This window comes from Eptesicus fuscus, chromosome 9 (assembly GCF_027574615.1).
Source record: "Eptesicus fuscus isolate TK198812 chromosome 9, DD_ASM_mEF_20220401, whole genome shotgun sequence".
In the NCBI taxonomy this organism is placed as follows: domain Eukaryota; kingdom Metazoa; phylum Chordata; class Mammalia; order Chiroptera; family Vespertilionidae; genus Eptesicus; species Eptesicus fuscus.
Genome location: NC_072481.1, coordinates 94173640 through 94198669, shown reverse-complemented (window position 1 = coordinate 94198669; position 25030 = coordinate 94173640). Strand labels below are relative to the sequence as shown.

The following is a 25030-nucleotide window of genomic DNA, read 5'->3' as shown; positions in this document are numbered from 1 at the left end:
TGTTATCTAGCAATTTTCAAGTACTTCATAAGCACCAATCCTTTGGCCATCCATGAAATGTGTGAAGTAGTGACATAAGTGATTAAAGGACAACTAGCCTACTCTAACCCTAATCTAAGCATATCCTTACACTGACTTCATTAGTCAAGGACACACATATATGGAGGATTTGCTAACTTGACCTTTTCATTATTTTTACACAATATTGATTTATGTCTGGATCCAATGGCAGTGCCATTCTGTGATAACAGTGCATAAAAATGATAACAATTTTAAGAAGGATTAATAAATAACTTAAATATGAAGATTTACTAAGGACAATGAGGTCATCGTCCTGATGGTGTCACTACCCGTACAAGTAACCCAAACCTTCAAATATTCCAGGCTCTGAGGTAAATATGAAATCACTTATAGTTTAAAGCTGACTGGATTATCCCTGCTAGCTGGAAAAACTGGATGAGTAAAATAGGGTAAACTAGGAAGCTAAAAAATGCTATGTCCTAGTCCCAGCTCTGTCTTTTACATGGTATGTGGCCTTGATAAAGTGACAACATCTCTCTGCCTCCATTTCCTCATCTGTAAAATGGTCTCATTCACCATCTTGGGAGCTGCTGGAAAGATCACATGAGAAAACACAGTGACTGTGCCATGTAAATCCTACAGATACATACTGGCAATTTTAGTAACAAAAATAACAACGGTAAATACTGACAATGATCTACACAGCAATTAAATACAGTTTTTACTGCCATTTGGTTTGGGACCTGTCTTTAAAATTAAATAAATGTACAAAGATTGTTTAACTTAATTACATTAGAACAAACATAAAAAGCAAGAATATTCTAAAACTATGGAGCTGATCTTACTTGAGGGGATAAGAACACCTGAAGCAGGGTGATCAAAGGTATGTCTTCTCTTGTTCTCTAGAGTGGCAAGACCTGACTAACATCCTGTAACAGACTCACCAAGATGACACTGTGACCTGGGGCCAGCAAGCAACAAAGGGTTTTCAAAAATTGCAGATAGCATTCAACACAGGTAATTTACGATCAATAACTACAACTTCATGGGCTTTGAGAAAAAGGACTTTAGAAAATACCTCATAATACAGGATGTTATATAAAGAGATTTTAGAAAAGACAATTACTTACTTCCTTCAATATGAGCCTGGGGATTCTTATACAGATGTTCAATTCGGCCAGTATTGAACGAACTGGATCTCCGTACAATTCCATGAACCTGCATTTTCATAGTGTGGGAAGATACGAATAGATTACAAATGTGCAATGAAGATTAATGAGCAACTCAGAGTTCTTTCGCTAATGTTTAGCTTTGCAGTATATATATATATTATAAAAATTATTTTTGCATTATTAAAAAAGTCCCACTGCTTCCACTTCCCCCAACCACTGTACTCCAGCCATGGTGCTCTACCTCCATCTTCATCACTGTTTTCACTGCCAATCTCAAAAAAAGTAATCAGATAGTTACGTGATTTCATAGCAAGTGCTCAGTGGTAGATACTCAAATGTCTTTTATAAACACACACATACAGCCTTACTGTTGACAAAAATATCTCTTACATTTGAAACTGAAGACAGACCATGTGAGTCCATATCAGTAAAACAGCCTTGCAACCTCTTTAACACAGAACAGGAGGCCAAATGGCTCCAAATACCATCACATCTGTTCAGTGTTCTTGGACCTTTGTATCTTATACCTATTATATATATACATACATACATACATACATACACACACACACACACACACACACACACACACACACACACACGTGTATATATATCTGGGTCCACAAATATAACCAGAGAGCAGTTGCTGTGTGGGAAAGTAAAAAAGCTAATAGATTGGGGAAAAAACTTATGTACTACTAAAGACATACAGAAAATTAAAATAAAGAGAGGACTTTTAAAAAATTTTATCATTGACTTAACCATGATAAGTGTGAGGGGGAAAAAGTCATTGGAATAAAAATGCATACCTGTCTAATACTGAGGAAAAGACTATTTGTATCTGATACATAAGATAAATTGTTCAAGTTCTGGTACCCTTCCTTCTTGTGTCAGGATTGCTCCCTTTGTGTTGCCAATGCTAACACCAGCTATGTCACTACCTGTGCAAGTTTCAGTTCCACTGGTGGCAGTTTAATTCCTTCACTTATTTCAGAAGTGTTCCTTCTAATGCTGGGTAGTATCATTTGTAGCTGAATACACTTCTATATTTTAACTTAATTGTTTTCTGTCTATTCCAAACAAAAACTAATCCTTGGCATGACTCAAATATCCCAAGTGCAGCGGGAAATTATAAGCACATAAGACTTCTTTCAAATAGAAAGAAATGCCATCATCATTTTACATGGCATACACGAGAAAATGACATCTACAAAAGGATACCACACTACCACAATCAATAATTCTGTTGGTTAGTTGCTTTGTAGTCAAAGAGAAAAGCATCCATGCACCTATTTGCCAAAAGAACTACACAAAAAAATTTGGTAAACCTGAAAATATTTTAAAAAGGAAATATCACAACCTTGGTTGACAAGGTGGTAGAATTTAGAAAATATTAAATTGAGATGTGGGTATACATATCTATTTCTTAATTTAAAAGTGAAGAAAATAACATTTATAGTAAACTTGGGGTTTATTCTACTTGAAGGTCTCCAATTTTTCCAATTATTATTAACTAGAGGCCCAGTGCATGAATTCGTGCACAGGTGGGGTCTGGCCGACCCACCCCAAACGGGGCCATCTGGGCTGGGCCAGTGGCGGGGAGGGGATGCAGGAGGTTTGCCAGCCGGCCCACCCCCAATGGGTTGGGGGGCCAAATGGGGCCAGGACGGTGGGGGAGAGGGACTGTGGGAGGTTGGCTACCGGCCCCGCCCCCCCAATTGGGGCCCAACCAGTGCCAGGCCAGTGGGGGAGCTCATGGGAGGTCGGCCGGCCCCACCCCCGATTGGGGGGGCAATTAGGGGCAGGGACAGCAGGGGGAGAGGCCACGGGTGGTCCGTCAGATGGCCCCACCCCTGATCAGGGTGTTGGGGCCAATCGGAGGCTGGGCCAGCTGGACAGAGGGGCCGCAGGAGGTTTGGGGGGGGGCAATAGGAGCCCTTATAGGGCCAATTGGCCGCTGCAGTGCACGTCATAGTGACCAGTCGTTCCAGTCGTTCTGGTCGTTCCGCCATTCCAGGCGCTGGCTTTTATATATAGATATAGACTAGAGGCCTGGTGAATGAAATTTGTGCACTCAGGGCGATCCCTCAGCCTGGCCTGCACACTCTCGCAGTCTGGGAGCCCATGGGAGATGTCTGACTAATGGCTTAGGCCCACTCTTCTGGCTGAGCAGTGCTCCCCCTGTGGGAGTGCACTGACCACCAGGGGGCAGCTCCTGCATTGAGCATCTGCCCTCTGGTGGTCAGTGCACATCATAGCGACCAGTCATTCAACCGTTATGTCAATTTGCACATTAGCCTTTTATTATATAGGATTGCAAAGTTGAACTGCTCTACAAATTTAATAAATGTTTAATAGGAAGCAAGTTCACAAATGTACTTATACATAGAAAAATTTGTGTTTACCACCAAAATTATTTCTGAAATACATATTTTTCAGTTTTATTTCATTGGATAGAGAATAATTTATTTGTTCTAAAAACAGATAATTTAAACTTGACAATGAAAAACACAATAAAAATATGATTTAGTCTATTTTCTTCTCTTGATTGCTTAATTCTGGGTAAGTCACATACTGGAATAACTCCAAGAGAAATGCCATATACAAATACATTGTATATAAACATATAAGCTCTGATTTTTTTAAAAAATAAATATTGATGGATTCAGTATGAAAATCAGACAACTGCACAAAGTTACAGCATGTAAATAATACAAGAGTGACAATAGAGCATTAAGCACTAGTGTTTTTTGTGTGTCCTTTTTTTAATACCAAATAATGTGTTTTAATTTTCCCTCAGTCCCAAATTTTGGTGCATGTATACAGGGAAAGAAAGACTGGCCAAATGCTTATTCCATGATAGCAAGTGTTGTTCTAAGAACTATGAAAGCTAAGTCTGTCCACTTCTGAAACAGGTGAAATGCAAACTTCAAGACAAGCCAAAATGTGTGCAAACTGGATAATCCAGTTAAGAATTTGAGATTAGTGGCTTTCTCTTTACAGAAGGGATTTAAGTAGGGTTTTTTTGTTTGTTTGTTTTTATAAGGATTTGGGGGGAAAATAGATGAGTTAGAAAACCAAAGTGAAAAGAAAAATGAGCTGCATGTGACTCCCTATAAACTTAATCAAAGTCATTATTAAATTATGGCAATTCAAAAAATATAATTCTGAAAAACTGAGGTCTTAAAATAAATGGAAGTGATTATTTTGACAAATTAATTTCATGTCCCATTTAACTAAGAGATGAAAAAGAAAATTCCAAGCTCTCTCAGTGTCAAAACAAAGTTGGTTTGACTTAAAAACCTAGTCTGATTAGGCAATACTTACAGAAACCCTTCCTTTCTTCTTACCTTCCAGCCTTCCCTCCATTTCTCTCTTCTTCCAAGCAAGAAATCCATTTGTTTGTTTATTTACTTAGTGTTTCATATAGTGAAAAATATAGAAAAATTTTACTACTAGATTTCAAATTCTTCAGTATCTAGATTTTTCTTGGATGCAATAATGCCTTCCGGGTATGTTTAATGCCACTTGTTTGGTGTTTTTTTTTTTGTAAAAGTATAAGTTTTGTGGGTAACATCAATAGCTAACATGTACATGGCAATGACTATGTGTCAGATACTGTTGTTTATAGATATTAAAATACCTGATCTTCACAACAACCTTCCTATTACTACTCCAATTCTACAGAGGATGCTGCCTGTGACCACGCAGCTTATAAGCAGTCATGTTAAAGGGTGGGCGGGGCTCTGGCTGGGAGGCTCAGTTGGTTGGAGCATCATCCTGCATACAAAAAGGCTGTGAGTTCAATTCCTGGTCAGGGCACATACCTAAGTTGTGGGTTTGATCCCTGGTTGAAGTGCGTATGGGAAGCAACCTACCAATGTTTCTCTCTCTCTCCCTCCCTCCCTTTGTCTCTCTCTAAAATCAATAAACATATGTATCCTCTGGTGAGAATTTAAAAAAAGAAGAAAGGATGGACATGGTCCATCATGCTAACACTCATTATGGTTTCAAAATGAAACCATAAAAAGCTTTTTTTCACCATAGATTCTAGGATATCCAACAACCCAGAAAAGTATTTCAGAGATCGTCACAGATCAAGAATGGAATAGCAGAAACTCCATATCCTAACAAATAATTTCTGAGATAACAATTACACAATATTTTATATTCCATTTTTGTTCTCCTGATCTCCCTAGTTATGATACCTTTCCTGGAAGTGAAACCCACAATTCACCTATTCTTTAACTTCTTATATGTGTTGATGTAGTTGTCACCCAGTTATTTAATATAGGTTTTTCACATATTCCAAGATAAATTTTAGCTTTTAAAGGGTTTAATTCTGTCCTTCGTTTATCTGGTTTCTCTCTGTAATTGTGCAGTTTACATTCAATATTATTTTGCATTAGTTTCAGGTGTACAAAAATATGCTGCTGGCTCATTGCAAACAATGACTCTAGGAAAAGCACTGGAAACTAGAATGCAGTTTCATAAGAAGCTTCACTTATGTCAGTTTTCCTTGTTCCCTTACGATGGAAGGAATATAATGTGCACAGGGCTAGGATCCTAGGACATGTAATATCCTGCCTTCCACTAATGCTAAGTATAAGTAGTGAACTGGACTAAGGAGCCTTCTACAAAACCTATAGCACCAGGCACTGTGTGACTCTATTACTCCCATAATCATAAGCCCCGTAGACCCCCACAGAGCTCCTCTGGACTGTCTACCACAGACTGTCCGACTGATGGCTTAGGCCTGCTCTTCTGGCTGAGCGGTGCACACTGAATCTTCATGATAACCTTGGGGAAAAGAGTGCCTAACAGCCCCATCCATGGGAAGGGACTAAGCCTTAGAAGGTCCAATGACTTGCCCAAAGCCACAGAGCCAACAAGTGGCAGAGGAGGGTTAGGACACAGGCTGTCCAGCACCAGGGTCAACTGGCTTCCTCTCCACAGGAAGCTGAGCAACCTCATTTCCATCCTTCACTCTGAGCTAGTTGACAGAGTATAAAACAGAATTACCCTTTGCCCTTCAATAATGTGTAGAAATAAACACAAAGTTTTTTTTCTTGTTTTGTTTACTGGCCCCTGTTGCATATTTTTTAAATTTTATTTTGCAAATAAGGACTACATTCAGTATTATTTTGTATAGTTTCAGATGTACAAAAGTGGTTAGACAATCATATAATACTAGAGGCCCACTGCATGAAATTCATGCATGGGGGGGGGGGTCCCTCAGCCCGGCCTGCACCCCCTCCAATGTGGGACACCTTGGGGGATGTCTGACTGGATCGGGCCTAAACCAGCAATCAGACATCCCTCTCACAATCTGGGACTGCTGGCTCCTAACTGCTCGCCTGCTTGCCTGCCTGATTGCCTCTAACCGCTTCTGCCTGCAATCCTGATCACCCCCTAAACACTCCCCTGCCAGCCTGATTGATGCCTAACTGCTCCCCTGCTGGCCTGATCACCCCCAAGTGCCCTCTACTGCTGGCCTGATCGCCCCTAACTGCCGACCCCTGCCGGCCCAATCACCCCCAACTGCCCTCCCCAGCAGGCCTGGTCACCCCCAACTGCTCTCCCCTGCTGGCCTGCTCCCCCTAACTGCTCTCCCCTCCTGGCCTGATCCCCCTAACTGCCTAACTTCTCTCCCCTCCTGGCCCGATCCCCCTAACTAGCTAACAGCTCTCAGCTGCCGGCCTGATCCCCCTAACTGCCTATCTGTGCTCCCCTCCTGGCCTGATTTCCCTAACTAGTATCTGCTCTCCCCTCCTGGCCTGATCCCCCTAACTGCCTATCTACACTCCCCTCCTGGCCTGATCCCCCTAACTGCCTATCTGCTCTCCCCTCCTGACTTGATCCCCATAACTGCCTATCTGCGCTCCCCTCCTGGCCTGATCCCCCTAAATGCCTATCTGCTCTCCCCTCCTGGCCTGATTCCCCTAACTGCCTATCTGCTTTCCCTTCCTCTCCGCGCCCTTTGGACCCCGGCACAGGCGTGCTGAGAGCTCTCTGCCATGGCCCCGCCCCCATCCTGATTGGTCATTAGGTGATGGCGTCCTGGCCGATTTGCATATTCCTCTATTATTAGTATAGATTATTGATATATTCTCTATGCTGTATTTTAAATCCATGTGCCTATTTTGCAGCTACCCATTTGTACTTCTTAAACCCTTCACATTTTTCACCCTGTCACCCAACCACTTTCCTCCATGGCAAACATCAGTCTGTTTTCTATATCTATGTGTCTGTTTCAATTTTGTATGTTCGTTTATTTTGTTCTTTAGATTCCACATATAAATGAAATCATATAGTATTTCTCTTTCTCTGATTGTCTTATTTCACTCAGCATAATACGCTCTAGGTCCATCCATGTTATCACAAATGGTAAGATTTCATTCTTTTTTTGGGGGGCAATCCTCACTGGAGGATATTTTTCCATTGATTTTTAGAGAGAGTAGAAGGGAGGAGGAGAGACACAGAGAGAGAAACATTGATGTGAGAGAAACACATTTTTTACTTGCCTCCTGCACACACCCAACTGGGGCCATGATGGAGCCTGTAACCGAGGTACGTGCCCTTGACAAGAATCAAACCAGGAACCCTTCAGTCTGAGGGCCGATGCTCCACTGAGCCAAACCAACTAGGGTTCATTCTTTTCTATGGCCAAGTAATACTGCATTGTAAATATGCATATATATATATATATATATATATATATATGTATATACATATATGTATATATATATATAACACACACACACACACACACACACATATATCCTACCTAATAATAGACAATTATGCAAATTGACCGTACCTTCACTATGCCCGCGATTGGCCAGGAAGCGTGGGGGGGCGGGACTCGGGGTGGCCGATTGGGCCGGCGGGACGCTGAGCTCACATCGCCAGCGGCGGCTCGAACTCAGCGTCTGCGCCATGGCTGTGCTGCGGCACAGAAGGGGCCTCTGGGGCAGCGAGCTCACGTCCCACCGTGGACGATCAAAAGCGGGGAGCTGGGTGCCTGTCCGCTCAGGCACCAGGCCTTTCAGAAGCCTCCGCCGCACTGGAGGCTTCTGAAAGGCCTGGTACACCAGCGGACAGGCACCCGGCTCCCCCGCGATCAAAAGCAAAAGTGTGGGAGCTGGGTGCCTGTCCACTCAGGCACCAGACCTTTCAGAAGCCTTCGCCGTGCCGGAGGCTTCTGAAAGGCCTGGTGCACCAGTGAACAGGCACCCAGCACCCCCGCGATTGAAAGCAAAAGCGTGGGAGCTGGGTGCCTGTCCACTCAGGCACCAGGCCTTTCAGAAGCCTCTGCCGCGCTGGAGGCTTCTGAAAGGCCTGGTACACCAGCGGACAGGCACCCAGCTCCCCCGTGATCAAAAGCGAAAGCGTGTATTCAATCATGCACTGGGCCTCTAGTATATATATAATCACCACTTCTTTAAACTCTCATCTACTGATAAGCCCTTGGGTGGCTTCCATACCTTTGCTATGTAAATAACACTACAATAAAAATAAGGGTGCATCTATTCTTTTGCATTAGTGTTTTGGGTTTCTTCTAATATATACCCAGAAGTAGAAACATGGGGACAAAAAAAAAGAAAGAAACATGGGGACACATATCAGTTCCATTTTTAATTTTTGAGGACCCTTCATATTGTTTTCCACAGTGGCTGTACCAGTCTGCATTCCCACCAACAGTGCATTAGGGTTCCCTTTTCTCCACATCCTCGCCAACACTTGTTCCTTGTTGATTTATTGATGGTAGCCATTCTGACATGTGTGAGGTGATATCTCATTATGGTTTTCATTTGAATTTCTCTGATGATTAGTGATGTTCAGCAGCTTTTCATATGTCTATTGTTCATTTACATGTTCTCTTTGGAGAAATGTCTATTTAGGTCCTCTGCACATTTTTTTTTGTTTTGTTTTGTTTTCAGTTATCTTTTTTTTTTAAATTCTTTATTGATTAAGGTATCACATATTTGTCCTCGTCCCCCCATTTCCATCCCACCCCCCTTCCCACACATGCCCCCACCCCAGGTTTCCGTAGTGTAGTGGTTATCACGTTCGCCTAACACATTTTTTAATTGGACTATTTGGGAGTTTTTTTGGTGTTGAGTTGCATGTGTTCTTTATAAATTTTGGATATTTACCTCTTATCAGACATATCATTGGTGAATATCTTTTCCCACTCAATTGGATGTCTTTTTGTCTTGTTGATGGTTTCCTTCGCTATGCAAAACAATTTTAGTGGGATGTAGTCCCATTTTTTTATTTTCCTTTTTGTTTCCCTTACTAGATGAGATAAATCAGAAAAATTATTACTATTAGAAATGTCAGAAATTTTACTGCCTATGTTTTCTTCTAGGGGTTTTATGATTTCAAGTCTTACATTTAAGTCTTTAATGGATTAAGTCTTTAATCCATTCCAAGTTTATTCTTGTATGTTCTGTAAGAAGGTGGTCTAGTTTCACTTTTTTGCATATATCTGTCCAATTTTCCCAACACCATTTATTGAATAGACTGTCTTTATCCCACTGTATGTTCTCACCTCCTTTGTCAAATATTAATTGATCATATAGGCATGGCTTTATTTCTGGGTTCTCTATTCTGTTCCATTGATCTATGTATGTTTTTATGCCAGTACCATGCTATTTTGATTACTATATCCTTCTAGTACATTTTGGTATCAGGTAGTGTGATACCTCTGACTTTGTTCTTTCTCGAGATTGCTGTAGCTATTGGGTATCTTTTGTGGTTCCATATAAATTTTTTAATTATGCTATAGTTCTGTGAAATATGCCTTTGGTATTTTGATAAGGATTGCATTGAACTATAGATTGCTTTGGGTAGTATGGACATTTTAATAATGTTAATTCTTTCTACCCATGAGAATGGTATATGCTTCCATATATTTCTATCTTCTCCAATTTCTTTCTCCATTATTTTATAATTGCCCAAGTACAAGTCTTTTTATCTACTTGGCTAAATGTATTCCTATGTTGTTGTTTTTTTCATTTCATTGTAATTGAATACTTAGTTTGTGTACTTAATTTCCCTTTCTAATGATTAATTATCCTATATAATAAAGAGGTAACATGCAAATTGACCCTCACACCATCACACAAGATGGCCACCCCCATGTGGTCAAAGATGGCTGGCAGGGAAGGGTAGTTGTGGGTGATCAGGCCAGCAGGGGAGGGCAGTTGGGAGGGACCAGGCCTGCAGGGGAAAGCAGTTAGGGGCAACTGGGCCAGCAGGGGCGGGCAGTTGGGGGCAACCAGGCCTGCAGGGAGGGCAGTTGGGAGAAACCAGGCCTGCAGGGGAGGGCAGTTGGGGGGGACCAGGCCTAAAGGGGAGGGCAGTTGGGGGGACCAGGCCTACAGGGGAGGGCAGTTGGGGGTGACCAGTTGGGGGTGACCAGGCCTGCAGGAAAGGGCAGTTAGGGGTGACAAGGCCTGCAGGGGAGGGCAGTTGGGGACGACCAGGCTGGCAGGGGAGGGCAGTTAGGGGTGACCAGGGTGGCAGGGGAGGGCAGTTAGGGGTGACAAGGGTGGCAGGGGAGGGAAGTTGGGGGCGACTGGGCTGTCAGGGGAGGGCAGTTGGGGGCAATCAGGCTGGCAAGGGAGCAGTTAGGCATCAATCAGGCTGGCAGAGGAGTGGTTAGGGGGTGATCAGGCTGGCAGGCAGAAGCAGTTAGGGGCAATCAGGCAGGCAGGCAATCAGTTGGGAGCCAGCAGTCCCGGATTGTGAGAGGGATGTCTGACTGCAGGCAGTCGGACATCCCCCGAGGAGTCCCGGATTGGAAAGGGTGCAGGCTTGGCTGAGGGACACCCCTTCCCCAGTGCACGAATTTCATGCACCGGGCCTCTAGTTGATATATAAAAATGCAGCCAATTTCTAAATATTTCTTTTGTATCCTGCTACTTTATTAAATTCCTTTATAAGTTCTAATAGTTCTATATATATAGTATCATGTCATAGGAAAATAATGACTGTTACTTCGTCCTTTCTAATTTGGATGCCTTTCTAATTTGTTGTCTGACTGTTGTGGCTATGACTTACACTACTTGGTTAAATAATAGTAGTGAAAGTAGACATTCCTGTCTTGTTCCCGATCTTAAGAGAAATGCTTGTAGTTTTTGCCCATTGAGTATGATGTTAGCTATGGGTTTGTCATATGTGGTCTTTATTACATTGAAATATATTCTCTCTATTCCCACTTTGCTGAGAAATTTCATTATAAATGGGTGCTACATTTTATCAAATGCTTCTTCTGCATCTACTGATATGATCATATGATTTCTATCCTTCATTTTGGGTATGTGTTGTATCACGTTAACTGATTGGCAGATATTGTACTAACTTTGTGTACCAGGAATAAATCCCACTTGATCATAATGTGTGATCTTCTTTTTAATGTATTGCTGAATTCAATTTGCTAATATTTTGTTGAGGGTTTTTGCATCTATGTTCGTCAGGGACATTGGCCTATAATGTTCTTTCTTTGTAGTTTCTTAATTTGGTTTTAAAATTAGGATGCAGGTAATTGCAGGTCTCCTTGTAAAATGAGCTTGGTAGTCTTCCCTCCTCTTGAATTTTTTGGAATAGTTTGAGGACAGGTGTTAGTTCTTCTTTTAATGTTTGGTAAAATTCACCCATGAAGCCATCTGGTCTAGGACTTCTTTTGTAGGCACTTTTTTTTATTATTATTATTACTGCTTCAATTTCCTTAGTTGCAATCAGTCTGGTCAGATTTTTTGTTTTGTCTTAATTCAGTTTTGGAAGATTGTATGTTTCTAGGACTTGATTCATTTTTTCCTGAATATCCAATTTGTTGGCATAAAGTTGTAATATTTTTTTATAATTCTTTGTATTTCTGTGGTGTCATTTGTTACTTCTCTTTGATTTCTGATTTTGTTTGGGTCTTCTCTTTTTCTTGATGAGTCTAGTTAAAGTTTCATCAATCTTGCTTATCTTTTCAAAGAACTAGTTCTTGGTTTCATTGACCTTTTGTATTATATTTTAGACTCTATTTTATTTCCACTCTCATCTTTATTATTTCCTTCCTTCTATTCACTTTGTGCTTTTTCTTTTTCAAGTTCTTTTAAGTGTAAAGTTATATTGTCCATTTGAGATTTTTCTTGTTTCCTGAGGTAGTCATGTAATACTATGAATTTCCCTACTAGGACTGCTTTCACTGGTGTCCCATAGATTTTGGGTTGTTGTGTTCTCATTTTCATTTGTATCAAGGTATCTTTTGATTTCTTCCTTGTTCTTGTTGTTAACACATTCATTGTTATTAACATGTTATTTTGCCTCCGTGTGTGCTTTTCAGCTTTTTTCTCTTAATTGATTTCTGGTTTCATACCATGTGGTCAGAGAAGATGCTTGGTATGATTTCAATCTTCTTAAATTTATTGAGACTTGTTTTGTATTCTAACATGTGATCCATCCTGGAAAATGTCCCTTGAAAAGAATGTATATTCTGTTTTTTGGGGTGAAATGCTCTGAAACTATCAATTAAATCCACCTGATCTAGTATATCATTTAAGGCCACTGTATCCTTGTTGGTTTTCTGTCTAGAAAATCTATCCATTGATGTCAATGGGGTGTTCACATCCCCTACTATGACTGTATAACTTTCTATCTCTCCCTTTATGTCCATCAAAATTTGCTTTGTATATTTAGATGACCCTACGTTGGATGAAAAATGTGTACAAGAGTTATATCCTCTTGTTGGATTGATCCCTCAATCGTTATGTATTGTCCTTTTTTTTCTTTTATTATAACCTTTGTTTGAAAGTCTGTTTTGCCTGATACAAATATATCTACCACAGCTTTTTTCGTTGTTGCCATTTCCGTGAAATATCTTTTTCCATTCTTTTACTTCATCTGTGTGTCTTTCGTTTTGAGGTAGGTCTCTTGTAGACAGCATATAAATAGGTCTCTTCTTTATTTTAATCCTCACCCAAGGATATGTGAGGTTTTTTCAAATTGATTTTAAAGAGGAAGGAAGAGAGAAAAACATCGATGTGAGAGAGAAACGTTGATTGGTTGCCCCATACTCACCCTGACCGGGGATCAAACCCACAACCTAGGTATGTGCTCTGACCGGAAATCAAACCTGCAACCTTTTGGTATATGGGACCACGCTCCAACCTGGCCAGGGTGGGTCTTGTTTTCTTATCCATGCAGCTATACCATGTCTTTTAATTAGAGCCTTTAATACATTTACATTTAAAGTGATTATTATAGGTATGTAGTTATTGCCATTCTATTCTTTATAATTTTGTTCCTCTTTTCTTTGTCTTTTTAAAGGAGCAAATATATAACATTTTAAAGGGTGATATTCTATAAAACCTGACAATTCTTAGTGTTTTCCTCATCATGAGTGGCACCTATAGATATTGTATAAATAATGAACTAGGGTTAGACCCATTCTCTTTATGCTCTCCTTAATGTTTAATCTTGATCAAAATTCAAGAAACAATCAAGATTTAAAACTGTAACTTTAAACCTTCAAATAGAGTCTCTTCTCAATAAGAACTAGACCAGGGATGAAGCATTCCTTCACTTTTTCACGTGAAAATAGTTCATTCAAAACATGACTAGATGGGAGGATTTCAGGGGCCAAATTAGGTGATTATGTCCAACAGTTTCGTATCTACTGTGTGAAGTCGTACAAGGTATTTAATATAGACTAATCAATCTATTAATACATGACATTCCTTTTCAAGTTGTTTGCCAATGTATGTTTTTACTTTAAGATTAGCCAACCTTTTTATACCTTTACTCTGTTGGTTGTTGTTTTCTTTTTTACTAAAAAGGAGTAAAGGGTTATATTTAATTGTGTTATGTTAACTTTCTATAGAGTTTATTCTTGCCCATGCAGGCCCATCATCCCTACCCAACCACCCATCTACTCTTCAACTTGCCTCCCTCCAGCTGACTGTTGCTTCCCCATTTTCACAATAAAAGACTGACCTTGCTATGCTAGCTAGTTAAAGTCTGCCCCTCTGTTTTCTAAGAAGAACTCAGCCTCAGTATTGTCTATTCATAGAATTTGTAGCTCTTCTTCTCAGTGTTTATTTGCTCTTGCTTATACATTGCTGCCCCAAAGTATGTTGTTTGCAGTTACTTCTGAGCCTAGTGATATTCCTTATACAAAGTTCAGATTCAAAATCATATGAAAGCTCAGAGAAGCAAGTCCCCACAAATTATCTTATTACTTAATTATCTCATCTGAATCTTTAGTTTGCACTGGTTCTCAAACTGTAGTACCCAGGAGGGCAGCATCAGTTACAACTAGGGGCTCGTTAGAAAGGTAGATTCCAGACCTTTGAGTCAGCCATCAGTGTTACAATGGGCTCTGGAAGATTCTGATGCACATTGAAGATTGAGCACATGCTGAATTAGAAGTCTATGCCCACCCAAAATTGCTGATGTTGACCCTGTCAATGCAGGTATGTATCCCACTCTTATCCTACGACATGCTATTTAATAAACCTGTTATTTTGCTCATGGTCTTGAGCAACCAGGGACTGCTGGCTGATAATTCTGGAAATTTTCCAATGTAGCCTCTTCAAAAAATCACTCTCATATTTACTTTGACCTAAGACAGAAAGATAAAGCCTGTGCTACCAGCAATACTTATTCCTTTCAATACTTATTCTCCAATTTTATCAATCTCTTAAAACTACAGACAGCAGCCTATTAAAATTGAATACATTTCAGGTAAACACCTTTTTACTCCACCTCATTTCTACATAACTCACATTTTCCCTGTGCTATAAGGAGGAATCATTTCTGGTTATGCTTTGTACCTCTGTATTGTCTATAGTACTTCTTTATATCACATTAGGTAATCTCACTCCTCAACCTCTCTTCTCTTGCCAATCATTGTTCCAATGATTCATGCCACCCATTGACTGTGACTTGCCAACTGGGCCTTCTATTGTCTATCTTTATCAGAATCAGATCTGCTCTTAAAATTTCAAATGCCAGTGGAAGACAAATATTTGAGAATGTTTACCATCCACCACATCCAGAGGAACCACATGACTGATCACTAGTCCACAGGTCTGAATATTAGTCCACTATCTATCACAGACACCAGGCCCCGTCACTAGTCCACCAGCTATCACAGACACCAGGCCCCATCACTTGTCCACCACCTATCACAGACACCAGGCCCCGTCACTAGTCCACCAGCTATCACATACACCAGGTCCCATCTCTAGTCCACCACCTGTCACAGACACCAGGCCACATCACTAATCCACCAGCTATCATAGACACTAGGCCCCATCACTGTCCACCACCTGTCACAGACCAGGCCCTATCACTAGTCCACCAGCTATCACAGACACCAGGCCCCGTTACTAGTCCACCAACTATCACCGACACTAGGCCCTGTCACTAGTCCACCATCGATCACAGACACCAGGCCCCATCACCAGACCATCATCATCCACCAGCTATCACAGACACCAGGCCCCATCACTAATCCACCAGCTTTCACAGACACCAGGCCCCATCACTAATCCACCAGCTATCACAGACACCAGGCCACATCACTAGTCCACCAGCTATCACAGACACCAGGCCCCATCACTAGTCTACCACCTGTCACAGACACCAGGCCCCATCACTGTCCACCACCTGTCACAGACTAGGCCCCATCACTAGTCCACCAGCTATCACAGACACCAGGCCCCGTTACTAGTCCACCAACTATCACCGACATCAGGCCCCGTCACTAGTCCACCATCAATCACAGACACCAGGCCCCATCACCAGACCATCATCATCCACCAGCTATCACAGACACCAGGCCACATCACTAATCCACCAGCTATCACAGACACCAGGCCCCATCACTAATCCACCAGCTATCAGAGACACCAGGCCCCATCACTAGTCCACCAGCTATCACAGACACCAGACCCCGTCTCTAGTCCACCAGCTATCAGAGACACCAGGCCCCATCACTAGCCCACCATCTATCGCAGACACCAGGCCCCGTCTCTAGTCCACCATCCATCACAGACACTAGGCCCATTACTTGTCCACCAGCTATCAGAGACACCAGACCCTATCATTAGTCCACCACTTGTCACAGAGCCCACCATACCTCACAAGGCCATTCCCTTTTCTCTGGACTAGCTACAGACACTCCCTGTTCCCACCATCCTCATCTCAAGTCTCAGTCCCCTGTGTCCACCTTGTAAGTAGACCCTAACACCTATGCAGTCCGAGCATTCCTTCTGATGTACCACCTCTCTCTTCCATAACTGTGATGACTACAATGTGGTTCAGGGAACACTACCTTGAAATACGGCATCTTGGCATATTGAGTAATTTAGGCTGAAGGAGTTGTAGGGAATGGCAGAAGCAGGACGGCCATTCTGACCTTCCTCCTGCCCTTTCCCTTGAAGCAGTCATAGAGCCCTCATGTAAGAGGTGATCTCTCTACACGCAGAGAAGAGGAGCATCCTTATCTCCAAAAACAAGAGGACATCTATAAGAATCCTAACAAATAGACCTTGCTGGGTTTCCCCCAGTGTACTACACTTACCTTGCAATCCTCGACCTACCATACTTCTCCATGACTGTCCCCTCTCCATCAAACCTAATATAAAAATACTTAGGTTTCATTGTTTCTTCATATCTTCAGTTCCTCATGAAAGCTTCCTGTCATGTAAAACTTTTATTAAATAAATTTGTATGCTTTTCAATTTAATTTTCAGACCCAGGCAGGGACCCTAGGAGGGTCAAAGAAAAATTTTCCCTCCTCTACATTAAACTGATAAAGACAGATTTACAGGAGAAACTTCTGCCATTTTCTCAGACTCCTTCATCTAAAATATCCATTATGTCAAGGTGCCAGATTTTCGAGTAGCATCTTCTGAACTCATGAATTATCACTCAGCACCTTCTCTTTTACTCAATACACAACCCAATCACTAACTCCTCTCTAGCTACCAAAGACCTCTTGTTTGTCCAAGGTCTCTCTGCCACACCTTTCCTTTTAGATTTACTGAAAGATTATGTTAATCTAGCCTGAATAAAAACCAGTCTGGTCTGGCTGGTAACCCGTGCACTAAGAGGTCACTGGTTAGATTCCTGGTCAGGGTATATGCGTAGGTTGCAGGATAAATCCCCAGAAAGGAATGTGCAGGAGGCAGCCGATGGATCAATGTTGATATTTCTCTCTCATTTTTGTTTCTATCTCTCACTCTCTTTTCCTCTCTCTCTAAAATCAATAAAAGTATATATATTTTTTAAAAGTCTGCACCTAAAAAAAACTCTTCTACATGACATATAATTTATTCTAAAATCTGTTGCTCTTTAGAATATGTGTCTATCACTCAATTATAGTAGGAGTCTATGTATATATATATATGTGTACATGTATAATACGTACACATAATTACATGTGTAATACATACACATAATTACATAAAATAATTACATGGCCTTATTTTCATATTATTACAAGATACAGAAATAGCTATTAGATAAGGGTACAAAAGGTACTAAACATATCTGCTATTTCTTTTTTTCCTTTTTTTTACAATTTTATTTTATTTTATTGTTTAAGGTATTACAAAGAGTAGTACATATGTCTCCTCACACACCCCCACCACTGACTTCTTAAAGTCTAAAAGTCAAGGCTCTCAGAAAGGATTATGAGTTAAAGTAATAAAATAAGTTTCCTTCAAATCCTTTTGGTGGTTAGATGCCAAATTCCTTGCTGGTGTTTGCCCATTTACCTATAGTGCGATGCACCTCCAATTGGGATAAACAGAGAATCCAAAATGATTAATGTAAAAACTCCCAAATCAGGCCAGGGCATATGGATCACTGTGCAGGTTTTTATTCTCTGTATAACATAAATTTATATAGATATACATATCTGAAAACTGGTTTTTAAAAAGGTAAGGCATACACACAAAGCTGTATCAAATTTAAAATACAGTACCCTTGCTTCTTTTAAAGAAAGCAGGAAGTGTTGAAGGAGAAGAAGGAGGAGAAAAAGAAGACAGCAATAATGATGATGATAGTAGCGAACCCCAAAGTTCCAGCTTCCATAAATTATATGGCCACCTTTCAGAAAGCAAAATCTGTAAGTGTTAATTTTTCATTTAAGCTTGCCTGAGATCAACTTGGTTTTTATTGCTCTGTGTAATTTCCGAATTAAGTGACTTCACTGTGAGTGGAACTTTTTTATGTAACACATCACATCATAAATTAACCCTAATGATGTTATAGCTGTTAGCTTACACAGGTTGCTGCTTTATCTGAGAATGTGGGAAGCGTGCAGAGCAGTTAAACACTAAGGAACAGGGGAAGCCACCAGTGCTCACTAGCAGATAAACAGCACAATGAGCTGGCATGGTTACAAGCCAAAAGGCACATTCTTCCCCTGATTATGATTTGTTATCAGGGTTTCAATGGAAAACACGCACAGGAGGACGGCAGCAGAGGAAGCGGGAGGCCACTGTGTCCGAGTGACTCCACCAGCCTGTGCTTGCTCACTGAGTCACTCACCTCATAGCCTTTCTCCAGCAGGAACTCAGCCAAGTATGAACCATCCTGGGAAGAGAAGGAAAATTGGAAAACATCAGGCCCATCATGGCTAGTCAAGAAGGCAGCCAAGACTTGGAGTTTTGAGGAAAGCATTTAAGAGGCTCTATAAACTTAAATTATGAATCATGGCAAATAAAATAAAAGTAATACAGATGAAGATGGTAAACACTAAAAGGTGTCCCACTGGTGACTATACATCCTCATAGACGTTATTTCATCTGAATGCACAGTAAAGTGTTATCATTGTCATACAGAGAAAGAAGCTAAAATCCAGGGGGTAACATGGGACTAAAGAAAGAACATGATGCTTCAGAAGCAGATGGATTTAGAGTTAGGTTTGGCCACGCTAGCGTTTAAAACAGCAAATTTCAACTAATGTGCTCCAATAATTTTTAAAACATGCAACACCTAAGTATTTAGTCTGGGTCACTAAACTCTTTTCCCTTAGATTGTCAAATAAAAAAATGGCAACAGCCAACACAATAGCCATCCTGTATGAATGAATCAAAATTATACCTATTTTTTGACACATCAGCAAAAGTATTTTTGCCACAGAATTTCAACAATTTGTTTATATGCCATGAGATAAAAAAGCTTGAAAATCACGCGTGTAAAATATACAAAATATGTGAGGCAAAGCAGAAGGCCTTGGTAAAACAAAACTCTAATTCTGAGAGTTGCAGAAAGGTATCATTGGGGAAGGGATGAGAAAGTAGTTATAGAGGTTTGGGGAGAGAGCAGGGTGAGTGTGAGGAGGAGGCAGAGAAGACCAGGGTGCTGACATCATAGAAAAGACACCTTGGTGGAGAGGAGGAAGGAGAGCGCCTTTGTAGGGAGGCCTTCCAGGCAATGGTGAGAGGTTGCTTCTAATCTAAGGATTCTGTAAAGTCACTAAAGAAAGGATTTTGAGGTGGGGATCAGGGAGGGAAGGTGGCAGACATGATCAGATTCGTATTATTATCACTAAATATATGTGTTCATGCACACAAACTTAAAAGAAAGTTGTTTATCTTTTTTATAAAATAATAAATACTTAATTTGTATGCATCTTAAATCATGCAGTGAATCTCTACATTAAATGAGGGTGTCTAGCCCAGCGATGTAGCTCAGTAGGTTGAATGCTGTCCTGTGCACCAAAAGGTTGCCAGTTTGATTCCCATCCAGGGCACAAACCTGGGTTGCAGGTTCGATCCCAGGTTGGGGCATGTACAAAAGGCAACCAATGGATCTCTCTCTCTCTCTCTCTCTCTCTCTCTCTCTCTCTCTCTCTCTCTCTCTCTCTCCCTCTCTCCCTTTGTCTTTCTAAGCATGTCCTCTGGTGAGTATTAAAAAAAAAAAAATACCTAAGGTTGTTTGACTAAACACAGGGATTTCAACCAGTTTTTTATAATTCATTTAAAATTTTCTAGGTAAGAATGGTCCATTTAAACTAATATATTCCATGTGCCACTGGCAGGTACAGAAACTATGAGAAATCGCCGTTCTAGAGGTATTACAAAAAGTCACCAGCCTTGCTCAGAAAATGAATTGCATAGACATTTTGCAAGCAATCCTGCAACTGCTCTTCTGTTTTCAGTCCTGGTAGGTCCTCTCCATCCCATCCAGATGCACAGAAAAATGGGAGGCTCCAACTACTAGAAATTTGTTTACTCAAAAATAGCTGGGGATAGTCAGGTTTTCTTTGATTTCTTCTGTTTAAAAAAGCTTAGCCCTGGTCTGTGTGGCTCAGTGGTTGGAACATTGGCCTGTGTACTGAAGGGTCATAGGTTTGATTCATGGTCAAGGGCATGTACCTGGGTTGCAGGTTCAATCCCTCTTGTGAGAGGCAACCAATGGATGTGTCTCTCTCACATCAGTATCTCTCTCTCTTTCCTCTCCCAGCTTCCACTCTCTCAGAAAAGCAATGGGAAAAATATCCTCGAGTAAGGATTAAAAACAAACAAACAATAAACAACAACAACAAAAAGCTTAAAATAATCCATTTAACTTCAAAAGTTCCTATCTAATACACCAGGAAAAAGAAAGGTCCTTATTATTACCATTATTTGACTTGGAGACACCTACAAGTTCTGGAAAATGACGGAACTGCCCAGAGGATGTTTACTACTTAATTCAGAAGTCATGCATAAATTTAAGCAAGATGACCAGGCAAGGCATACAGGGGACATACTCTGTGGCTCACTAAAACTTCCAGCAGATTTTCTTCTGACTTTTTGACATAAATATTCTGGTTGGCAGACTCAAGTGGAGAAAAAAGAAAAGCAGTTTGGCATATTCCTTTTCCTTTCAATCTTAAAATATACACAATTTCATAATTTCCAATATGCAAACTAAATCAGATGAGGGGGTTAAATAATTCTGACCAGGACAAGCCGGGTCATTCTCCATGATCATCGGAAATGTGAGAATAGTCAGTACTCTTACAAAGTTATCAATAAGAAAACAGCTTAATAGAAAAAGCATTTACAGTAAGATGTCTACTTTTACGGTACGTGGGAAAGCCTAAGAAGTATGTGTTTTTGTTTTATCTTGTTGGTGTCATCATTTTGAAGCAAACACCAAACTTTTCACATTTTATAATTTCTCTTGGAATAAAAAGTTAAAATGCTTTATGTTCTAACACAGTTGCACAGAAAGTGTTGGTTTTCTTGTCTTTTTTGAGGCAGAGGTGAAAGTGCTAGAGGCCCATGGGGGCAGGAGAGCTCTGATTATGTAGAAGGCTGATGTGAAACAGACCTGACAAGACTGAACCCTGTCAATAAGGTCTTGTTCTTCTCACCCAGGCCACATCTCAGACTTTCCAACTGCGCTGGAACATTCTGAACCAGTAGTGGCATGCGCTTCCTCCTCACTTCCTTGGCAGGCCTCCCAAGTGATAGGCCCTGGGCAGCACAATGAGTGGGAAGTAGAACACAGCGAGGTCTCCTGGTCTCTGTCCCAGGGAGCCCAGTGGGCCTCCCTCGTCCTCTCCCCAGGTCCCTGAGGGGACTCGGCTTGGAGACAGGGAATCTAAACAGACAAGCGTCCCCCAAGCCAGAGGGATTACTGTTTCTAACTCCTCTAGAAGAACAGGGTTGTTAGACTAATGACTAATGTCATGGTAACTGAGAACCTGCAACCAACACTAAACTCTCACATCCAACTCCTCAGAAAGCAAGGAACTCATGGACTAAATTTCTAACTCATTCACTATGAACACAATTAGTCTGATACAAATTCCAGCCTGGGTTCAATCCCTGTTACAGAAAACTTTAATTGGAGAAATAATGACCCAATTGTGACTCTTAAATTTAATTTTGCACGTGGTTATTAAGAGTATCCATTTCATATTAAATGCTACATAGTTTTAAGTAATCACCATGGCTTTAACATTTTCAAGACAGAAATATTTTCTCATTTTTACAAGAACTCGGCCTAGAAGGCAAGCGGCCATTTGGCATCTGAGATAACTAAGGCACATGGAGGTTAGCCAACTTGCCTAACATCACACTAGAGACGAAGCCAGGACGGGAATCCACATCTCCCATTACTCTGACCTCGGAAACAGCCTCCTTCCTCACCTTCTTCTCTACTGGGACATACCAAAACACATTTGAACCCAACAAAATAATAAAATAAGTGTATTCATTTTAAACCAAATTGATTTAGTCATTTTCCATTACAGAGTATTTCTACGGATTAAACCAGAGGTCCTCAAACTTTTTAAACAGGGGGCCAGTTCACTGTCCCTCAGACCGCTGGAGGGCCAGACTATAGTTTAAAAAAAAACTATGAACAAATTCCTATGCACACTGCACATATCTTATTTTGAAGTAAAAAAACAAAACGGCAAAAATACCCGCATGTGGCCCGCGGGCCGTAGTTTGAGGACGCCTGGATTAAACAGTGCTTCTAGTTTTAATCAGGTGACCCAAACTCAGAGACGTCTTGTAATTTTGGAATACTCCAGAGTTCAAAAGAGGAAGATAGGGCACAGCGTCTGAAATTTCTCAGGTCTCATTTAGGCACATGCACTACTTAGGGAGCAGTGTAGTGTTGTTGGCAGGTGAACTTGAACTGGTGGTGGGTGTATGTTTTGGCCTCTAGAGCCAAGGGAGCAGGGCCACTGCCCAAGTTTCAAGAGGACCAAATTTAGGTGTGCCTGGTATCTCCAGTCCCTATACTTAGGTATCTCTGTTCCTCACCTTTCACAAGTACTCAGAAATGTTCCAGATAAACAGCCATAAAAATTAAGAGTAATTCCAGCAATTAATTGGATTGTCTGTTTTCTTGGTATTGAGTTGTATAAGCTCTTTATATATTTTGGAAATTAACCCCTTATCAGGTATATCATTGGCAAATATGTTCTCCCATACAGTAAATTCCCTTTTCATTTTGATGCTGGTTTCTTTTGTTGTGCAGAAGCTTTGTAGTGTGATATAGTCCCATTTGTTTATTTTTTCCTTTGTTTCTCTTGCCATACGCATTGTATCAGTGAAAATTCTGCTACATGAGATGTCTGATATTTTGCTGCCTACGGTTCCTTCACAGATTTTTATGGTTTCACAGCTTACATTTAAGTCTCTTATCCATTTTGAGATTATTCTTATGTACGGTGTAAACTGGTGGTCTAGTTTCATTTTTTTTTTGCATGTACCTATAGAATTTTCCCAACACCATTTATTGGAGACTGTCTTTATTCCAATGTATGCTCTTACCTCCTTTGTCAAATATTAACAGCATAATGGCACATGATCTCACTTATATATGTGGAATCTAATGAACAAAAGAAACTGATGAACAAAATAGATCCAGAGACACTGAAGCATGAAACAGACTGATGTATTTCAGAGGGAAGTGGGGGGGCACAGGAAGAGATTAACCAAAGAACTTATATCATATATGCATAACTCAAGGACACAGACAATAGTATAGCCAAGGCCTACGGAAGGGGGGGTAAGCAAGGTGGAGGGGGTCAATGTGGAGGGAAAAAGGGACATCTGTAATACTTTCAACAATAAAGACAAAATTTTAAAAAGGGGGGGGAGTAATTCTAGAAATTAGCTAAATCATATCTTGGCTGCAGTATGAAAATTACCTTAGACTTCACATCTATAAAATGCTGATGAAGGACAGAAGTTTTCCCCTTCCCCCAATGGCCACAGAAAACTGAAAAAGCATAAACAACCCTCATCTCAAATCCACGTCCAAACATGCGTAGGCCGGGGAGACTACCTTCCTGCAGAGAAGAAAGACTAGCATTTCTCCTCTCTCATCAAACATGGGTGAACTTACAGCCCAGAAGGACAAATGAAAAGGATACTTCCTTCTATGCAATTTGAGACTGTGGTCCCTCTGAACTGCATACTAAATTATACTGTATGTTTCTGCCTAAGCACCTTTTGGCAGCTTCTTTGAATAGAATAAGATAAGTATTGGGCTAAAGAAATCATGCCATAATAAAATGAATTTCTTTGTTTAGTTCATCTCAAGCATAAGGAAATAGAATATTCTTCTGTAAGAAGAGAAAGCACTAGCTTACACCACCTTTTATGCTCTCTAAGTCCATGCATTCTAATTAATCTAAAATAAGCATCTTTACAGCTAATTGCAATTACAGTATAAAAGCAACCTATATCTCCAATAAGAAAAATGCAAACACCTAAATAATAACAGAGGATGCTGTTTTGATTTAAAAATAAAGTTTCCAAAGGGAAGATTAGCCACTGTAGTGTGAAAAGCCCAGAGGCAGACTATATCTGAAAAGTGTTTTAACCTGGCTCATGTTTGTAACACAAATCATTGAATAAAATTTCTGTCAGGCTCACAGAATTCAAAAGACCATAGGGATTAATTAATCCAACTCTCTCATTTTACAGATCAGGAAATTGAGATTCAAAACAGCGTAATGTTTAGTGTACAGTCACAGTTAGAAAGCAGCACACACGGTACCCCCACAAAGAACAAAAAGGAACAATAACAAAAAGCAGGTCTCCGGATTCCCAGACTTCAGAATTTTTCACTAAATATACAGAAAAAAGATCTAAGATGAAGACACTGGTTGAATGTCTACAGTTCAGAACCAAGTAAAACATACCTTGCATTACCAAGTGAAGAAAAAGAACACAGCCAGCAATTATCAGGAGAGTGATAATGATTGACTGAAAGACAAGAACACCATCAATATTTAAAACATACATATAACTCCTATCTCCTGTATTCTTCAAAGTTGAAGATTATTTTCTCATAAAAGCTGC

General features: G+C 40.6%; 1 protein-coding gene across 1 annotated transcript in view; it reads right to left on the bottom strand.

Moving 5' to 3' along the window:
• GMDS (GDP-mannose 4,6-dehydratase) overlaps positions 1 to 25030 on the bottom strand; it is a 681907-nt gene that overhangs the window by 483332 nt on the left and 173545 nt on the right. Inside the window, exons 2-3 of the mRNA XM_008158879.3 lie at positions 18756 to 18800; positions 1152 to 1239 (exon numbers count right to left, since the gene is read on the bottom strand). Coding sequence (XP_008157101.1) covers positions 1152 to 1239; positions 18756 to 18800 — 133 coding nt within the window. The remainder of the gene's footprint in view (positions 1 to 1151; positions 1240 to 18755; positions 18801 to 25030) is intronic.